The following is a 7807-nucleotide window of genomic DNA, read 5'->3' as shown; positions in this document are numbered from 1 at the left end:
GGGAGCCGTGGGAGTCTCCCTGGGGTTTGGTGGCTGGGGGCCGGCATCTGGCTTTCAGACCCACCGGCTTCGCAAAGGAACGATCACGGCCACAGGCCAGCCGCCTCCGCTGCAGCGAATTTGGGAATGCCTCGCACGTAGCCTCCGGCAGGAACTTTCCACGCGCCTTCGGGGCGCGAACCTGAATAATTGGGGAAGGAGGCTGGGGCGGCGGCCCAAGCTGGGGCTGGGGAGAGGGAGGGAGGGGGTCTCCCCTTCACCTCGACCCCCTACCCCGCCCTCCTCCATCACCACCTCCACGCTGCACCCTCCCCCCCCCAAAAAAAACAAATCCAGACCCCGCTTCTTGCCTTGGACCAAGCGGGAGACCCCACCCTGAAGACACACGCGTGGAACCCGGCGGAAGGCACGCCCTATCAATAGCAGCCCTGGGAGCCCAGCCTCTCGGGTGAAGAAGGAGTGGAGAGAGAGGGGTTGGGGGGGGACGGAGAAGAAGATGAACCCCGAAGATGGTCCGGCGGCTGGGCGGGGGTGAGCGCGGAGAGCCGGGCTTTGCTGGCGGATCGCCGCCGGATCGACTCGGAGACCTTGAAACTTCGACCGGGGGGTGGAGGAGGGGTGGGAAACGAGCAGGGGGGGCGGGCGGCGCGCCCAGGATGTCTGGCTGGAACGGGGGTGAGTGGGCTTGGGCTGGGGCTGGGGCTAGGAGCGGGGTTCGTGGGAAGGAGGGAGGGATTGGAGAGCCTGATGGGCCAAGAAGAGGAAGGGTGGTGGGTCGGCTTGGGGTCGCTCATCGGAGCCCTGCTCCGCGCAACAGGATGCCCCGACTTTGCTTTGTGGGGTGTTTTTTTGGGGGGACTGCTAACCCAGTATCGGGGGTCCTTTTTCATCGTTTACTCTGCCTCTGTCTGGTTATGACCAGGTAAGATCTGTCAGCAGAGTCCTGAAGAAGGGAAGGGAGGGGGGGGGGGAAAGGATCCATTTACCATTAAGCAGATCCCCAACGCTCGGGAGGCAGTGGGGGGGGGGAGAGGTAGCGCATGTAAATATTTGCCATTGAAAATGCCAGCTGCTGGAGCTACCGTTATACCCCGCCCGATCCAGAGAGATTTAACCACCCGGTCCCCCTGGCCAGGGTTACTGGAAAACAGACCCTGCTGGTTTCCTTGAGGCTTCCCCAGGTGGGTGCGGTGACAACTGCAGCATTTATGAAAGAGTCGTTATCCCAGGAGGGAATTGGGTTGAAGTGAGAATCAACAATTGGTTTGTTTTGTTTTCCCCTTGCCTTTGCACAGCTTGTTGTGATATGGCATCCACGGGCGTGTTCATAAGCAGCCTATTTAGTCCAGGCTGGGTAGAAGGATGTGGTTTCAGGGCATAACCATCTCCAAGAATACTGGGGGGGGGGAAACAATTCATGAATTGCTACCTGTTAATATATGGTTTTCTATGGTCTTTGTTGGGCGTGGGTTGAACAAACCCAACAGTTGGCATCGGCTTGACCTTGCCTTGGCTCAGAAGCTAAGCAGGATCAGGCTTGGTTAGTATCTTGGAAGGGAGACCTCCTAAAATTCTAGGACTGTAACTAGATTGAGGATCCTGAGAGGTGCCAATATCAAATCGTTTTGGTAATGGTGTTGTGAAAAACAACGCAAATGTTGCCTGCTTGGAAATGTCGGAATTGACCTGGCCTCAAAGGAGACTTCCTTAGAACATACAACACAATGGCAGTGGATTTCCTTGAAGTGGCTATTTACAGGGTAACAACAGGAAACGCAACAAAGAAGGTAGTCGGTGCTGGATTTTAACTCTCTGAAGAAGAGAAACAATGCAGTTTCATTCCATCCAGTTCATTCCGTTCAATAGGTGGAGAATAGTTGTTTGTTTCTTGCTGCAAAGCAAAACATCATTTCTATGAGTTGTGGCAAATGTTGCGTTTTCCCAACACTCCAAGGCCAGTGGCAGCCTCCTATTGGGAAAACATGATTCGCTCACCAGGGGAAATGTCTTGCTTGGGCTGTCTGGAATCGTGGTTACGAATCCTAACTGCCTGATTATGTCCAAGCAAGACACTTCCCTGGGGAGCTCAGACGTTACAAAGTTGTGTCATTCCCACTGTATTTAGTGGGGTTCATATTCCAACTAACCAGGCTTGGCCTTTGGGTCTGGAAGGTGTGCTTTGTGTGCATCACAGCACAGAAGCTCTGTAGGTTTCAATTTAAGGAGACTACGAGTTCTTAGGCATGAAAGCCCAAGTAACTTTGGGCCAGTTGCTCTCTCTGTCCAACAAACTTCGCAGGGGTGTTGTGGGGGAAATAGGAGGCAGGAGTAGGTATGTTCCTCACTTTCAGAGCAAGAGAGAGAGGGGCGGAGGGAGAGAGGGAGAGAGAGAGAGAGGGGGGATAGTCAGATAGATGATAGATAGATAGATAGATAGATAGATAGATAGATAGATAGATAGATAGATAGATAGATGATGGATGGATGGATGCAGTGGTGGGATTCAACTAATTTAACAACCGGTTCTCTGTCCTAATGATTTCTTCCAACAACCAGTTAACCAAACTGCTCAGAACGTTAACAATCGGTTCTCCCGGAGCGGTGCAAACTGGCTGAATCCCTCCACTGGATGGATGGATGGATGATGGATGGATGGGTGGTGCAGTGGAACTCTCACCTCACAATCAGGAGTTTGATCCAAGGTAGAGGCAGATATTTCTCTCTCTGGCCACATTGAGAATATATCTGCTGAATATAACTCCGCACTGGCAAACAGGAAGGGCATCCGGCCAGTAAACACTCAACTCTATTCAGTTAGCCCAGACTCCACCCCGCAAGGGATTATAGGGTCATTAAAAGATGATGAGAGAGAGAGAGAGATTATATTTTTCAAGAAAATTAAAGGGTGGCATAAAAGTCTGATAATAAGCATATTAAAAATTTGCCTTTTAAAAAGTAATAGGACTAATCTATTCACTATTCCATCCAATTCCATTCATTTATGAATAATAATCAAGGCAGTATTTTTTTCTTATGTATTCCTCTTTTCACTACTGAGCCACTGAAATCTTTACCAAACCTGGAAAGGGACGTAATGTAATGTTATATGTTGTAATGGCATGTCCTGGAATAATAATGTTAAAGAACTGAGATCCATGACTTGATGGCTGAACTGCAATTTTCATCCGTTCAGTGCTTCCGCTAAAGAAAAAAAAAAGTGTGCGCATGTTTTGTTCTGTTAAATGTCCATAGTTGTTTTTTTTTAATCGTGCCATAATACACAAATGAACTGGAGCAAGAAGTACAGAATGCTTTTGACCTTCACGGACACACAGTTTCATTTCCAAATCACTCTTCCAAACTCCAGTAACGATGAAATATGAGACAAGTCAGGATGAAATACTTCCATATCTTTTAAAACTTGCTCCTTCTCTTTCAGGAAAAGGAAATTGTGGGATTAGTTTATGGTAGGGGAAAAGTCCATGATTGGATACTACTTCCAATTTTATTTTATTTTTTAATAAAGGAAATCTAATTATTAAGAGGTAAACTGAATGAGATGACAATGGAGCAACAGGTGAAACTCTGAGCTTGAGTAATAATGTCTGGTCAGAAGAGATGCAGGACTTCTAAAAGTCCTCCTCCAAAGTCAGTGGTGTGTGGGTGTTTGTTTGTGTTGCCAACACACACAATCCCTGACCGCTGACCGTGTGGAAAAGAGCAACAATCCCTCAGCAAAACATTTACTATGGTCTAGCTCAGGGGTCGGCAACCCGCAGCTCTGGAGCCGCATGTGGCTCTGCTGCGGCTCCCTGTTGCCGGTCAGCTCCACAATTGATAGGGCTTTCGGTTAGGATAGGTAAAGGAAAAAGGACGCCACACTAGGAGGAGACTATAATGGGGGAACTGGACTTCCGGTCAGCTCCAGAATTGAACGGGGGGGGGGGCTTCTGGTTAGGACTTTTGTGGCTCTTTGAGTGCTTAAGGTTGCCAACCCCTGATCTATCTTCTTTGAACCTCTTATTCTAACCTCTCAAAACAATAACACAGTTAACCATAACCTGATGACCAAGGGATGTTGGGAACTTCTTCTTCTTCTTCTTCTTGTGCCATATCCATCATCGGATGTTGGCGATCATGTTGACGATCCTATTTTTATCAACAGCCACATGAAAAAGTGCTGCTGAGTTTTGTCCAAACCAGTCCCTTAGATTTTGAAGCCATGTTATTGTTCCTCCTCCTCCTCCTCCTCCTCCTCCTCCTCCTCCTCCTCCTCCTCCTCCTCCTCCTCCTCCTCCTCCTCCTCCTCCTCCTCCTCCTCCTCCTCTTCTTCTTCTTCTTCTTCTTCTTCTTCTTCTTCTTCTTCTTCTTCTTCTTCTTCTTCTTCTTCTTCCTTGTTTGTCTTCAAGGATTAAGTGAAGTATTTGGTAGTTTTGGGTTTATCATGCTTCTAGCAGACTGGGAGATTCTTACCATCCTTGCTCCATTTAAGGGCTGCCCGTACTCGGGGGGGCATTGTTAGGTTTTGCTTCCATTAAGATGATTTTCCTGGGAAATATATAGTAGAACAGAGATCAGATTTTTTTTAATGCTTGCTTAGGACTTTTCAGAGGGAAAAAAAAACACTGTGGAAAACTGTGACTTGATATTTGGACTGGATTATCCCAGCTGAAATCATCTTGAGAAAGGAATGCAGCTAAAAAGGAAAATTCTGAGCCAATGAAGGCAGGCGAAAGACACGGGGAATCCAAGAAGCTCCATCTGCAAATTGGTTGTGAAAAATATAAAGCAGATGGCAGCTGGAAACTTCCAGCATATTCTGCCATCTTGGAATTGACAGATTGCTGAATCCCCCTGGGTCATATACATTAAGCCTGGCCACCATGGGTTTGAAGCTACAGTACTTGAAAGGCAGAAGGAAGAAAAACATGTCAGCTAAAAGGTTTATATCAGTGCATCCCAACCTTAGCAACTTCAAGATATGTGGACTTCAACTCCCACAATTCCCCAACCACCCATGAAAATTCTGTGAGCTGAAGTCCGCATATCTTAAAAAGTTGTCAAGGTTGGAAAATACTGGTTTAGGTGAACATGGAGTCCAGACTGGTTAGAAAAATATCAGGAAAGAAAGATGCGAGGTGAGATGAGGTGAAGAGAGGAAAGGGGAAAGGAAAGGAAAGGAAAGGAAAGGAAAGGAAAGGAAAGGAAAGGAAAGGAAAGGAAAGGAAAGGAAAGGAAAGGAAAGGAAAGGAAAGGAAAGGAAGCACACAGAGGAGAGAAAGAGAGAAAAGGAAAAAGATGAGAAAGAAGACAGGAGGAGAGAGGAGAGGAGAGGAGAAATCAGAAGAGAAGGAAAGGACAGGACAGGAAAGGACATAGGTATATGGGTTGAATATAATGATAAAGTCATAAACAGTTGATGGATTTTGTACGTTGAATTCTTATCTGGAATTCAGCTCAATACTTAAAGACTGTTATCCTAACCCAAAAGTCTCACCATTTCTTTTTTTTCTTTTTTATGTCTCTACAGCTGTTCAAACTTCAGGAAACTCTGGAATTGTGCCTTACGTGAATCCATCAGGTAGCATTTATTTATTATATCGACATTTAGAGTTGCCTTAATCACTGCATTTAACTGGGACTCCTAGCTCATCAGCTAAAAACAAATAGGCCATTCCTTTCAGTTCTTGAAGGAAGAATTATTAAGAAAAAGAGGAGGAGGAGGGGGATTTTTTGACATGAATCAGTTGGATTGAGCTCCATTCAGGATGAAATGACAAATAAAGCAGGAATGCAGGGGGAAAAAAGAAAGCAGGAACGCAGAGCAAACCTTGAGGAAGAAATCCAGTAGAGGATTTAGATTAGCAAAATTATTGCAGGAATGAAATTGTTGTAGGGATGAAGGCAGCTCATAATAAGCTGCCACCAATAGATCAAGTTTACTCCAAAGCCAGGGTCTCAACTGGTGCTTAACTGCCAAATTCCATCACCGCAGCTGTCATAAGTTAATCATGTGTTATGCCATTCGATATTAGCATTTATATGCAATTTTGTTATAGGAAATGAATAGGGTAGTTGGTAAGGCAGAGGCACCTCAGTTGCCGCACAAGAAATGGAAACCAATATATCTGGGAGGCACCTGAGGGAGGGTAAATTAAGAGGAGATATGTCAGCTTCCTTCAGACATGTTGGAGTGCAGGATTTGAACAAATGAGTGGAAAGTGCAGAGTTGCTGCCAACTGGGGGAAGGCAAGATGGGCCGGAGGTATAATGGGTCCTCAGATACCTTCCTTGGTGTGTCCTGGATTTCCTGCCTCATCTGACTTGTTTAAAAAAAAAAAATTTGGAAGCTGGTATACTGCAACCTAGCAGTTCGAATGCACATAAAACCTAGCAGTTTGAAAGCAGGTAAAAAATACAAGTAGAAAAATAAGGACCACCTTTGGTGGGAAGGGAACAGCGTTCCGTGCACCTTTGGCTGGCCACATGACCATGGAGACGTCTTCGGACAGCGCTGGCTCTTCGGCTTTGAAACGGAGATGAGCACCGCCCCCCTTAGAGTCGGGAACGACTAGCACGTATGTGCAAGGGGAACCTTTACCTTTACCTTTATACTGCAAAATAAAGCACCCGTCACTAGCTTCATATTTATTTCCCAGAATGTTCTTTGGGCCACACCAAGAACTCAGAAGGGTCAAGAGAAGACATTCTGGAGATGTTGCTGTGTTCTGAGGGATGTTGAGATGTCTGATCGTAGACATCTTGGCAGCCATTTTGTGAACCCATCCATGTCACCCTCTCATAAATCCAACCTGAGGAGACCATCAGATCCTCTCAAAACTGGCCTGTCCCTCCTATTCTTGGATGCTGGGTAAGGGTGGCTAGACATCTGAGATCCCTTCCTCAGATCCAAAACGGTTTCTGATCTCTCGTTGTTGTTGTGTTTTGTGCAGAGGAAGCGCGAATCCTGAATCAGCAGAATGTGAAGCCCAGAGATGAGCAGTAGCTACTGCAACAACGCGTCAGTGACCATGAGCGTCAACGAGGTGTCCAGTTTCCCGCTGACCCTGGAGCAGAAAACCGGTTTCGCCTTTGTGGGGATCCTGTGTGTCTTTCTGGGACTTTTGATCATCCGATGCTTTAAAATCTTATTGGACCCCTACAGCAGTATGCCTTCCTCCACCTGGGAGGGCGAAGTCGAAGGCCTCGATAAAGGGACATTTGAATATGCTCTTGCATGAAGCAGAATCCTCAAAAAGTATCCTGCCTTAATTCCGATATTATTTTTTCCCCCTCAAGCGGTGGAATTCAAAACATTTGTAATTGACAGCCATGAGAAGCTGTAGCAGTAGCCTTTTTTTTTGTTAAATAAAGCTTTGTGGCAGACTCAATGAAACCACTTACACCATTAGATGTGTTTTTCTTTTTACTGGGGAGATGTTTCGGGGGTTTTCATTTGGAGAATAGAAGAGAACAGGAATGGAATGGAATGGAATGGAATGGAATAGAATAGAATAGAATAGAATAGAATAGAATAGAATAGAATAGAATAGAATAGAATAGAATAGAATAGAATTCTTTATTGGCCAAGTGTGATTGGACTCACACGGAATTTGTCTTTGGTGCATATGCTCTCAGTCTACATAAAAGAAAAGATACGTTCATCAAGAATCATAAGGCACGACACTTAATGATAGTCATAGGGTACAAATAAGCAATCAAATCATATTAGGAAACAGTCAATATAAATTGTAAGGATACCAGCAACAAGGTTACAGTCATACAGTCATAAGTGGGAGGAGATGGG

The 7807-nt window shown here is 45.9% G+C and overlaps 1 protein-coding gene across 3 annotated transcripts; it reads left to right on the top strand.

The window, feature by feature from the left end:
* The first annotated feature begins 406 nt into the window (after window positions 1–406).
* CTXN2 (cortexin 2) lies at window positions 407–7403 on the top strand. 3 transcript variants are annotated; one of them, XM_058156766.1, is made up of 3 exons: window positions 407–531; window positions 5531–5581; window positions 6954–7403. In XM_058156766.1, the coding sequence occupies exon 3, from the start codon at window positions 6996–6998 to the stop codon at window positions 7239–7241; it is 246 nt and encodes an 81-aa protein (XP_058012749.1). In that variant the 5' UTR covers window positions 407–531; window positions 5531–5581; window positions 6954–6995; the 3' UTR covers window positions 7242–7403. The 3 variants fall into 3 exon arrangements, with proteins under 3 accessions (XP_058012749.1, XP_058012751.1, XP_058012752.1); XM_058156768.1 differs by lacking the exon at window positions 407–531 and adding an exon at window positions 620–675; XM_058156769.1 differs by lacking the exon at window positions 407–531 and adding an exon at window positions 836–922.
* The last annotated feature ends 404 nt before the right edge of the window (window positions 7404–7807 follow it).

This window comes from Ahaetulla prasina, chromosome 13 (genome assembly GCF_028640845.1).
Source record: "Ahaetulla prasina isolate Xishuangbanna chromosome 13, ASM2864084v1, whole genome shotgun sequence".
NCBI lineage: Eukaryota > Metazoa > Chordata > Lepidosauria > Squamata > Colubridae > Ahaetulla > Ahaetulla prasina.
The sequence above is the reverse complement of the archived record's forward strand: the minus strand, read 5'-3'. Positions and strand labels throughout refer to the sequence as shown.

Bases quoted from the DNA above. Each gene is read 5' to 3' on its own strand.
- CTXN2 (XM_058156766.1), top strand. From the start codon at position 6,996: ATGAGCAGTAGCTACTGCAACAACGCGTCAGTGACCATGAGCGTCAAC.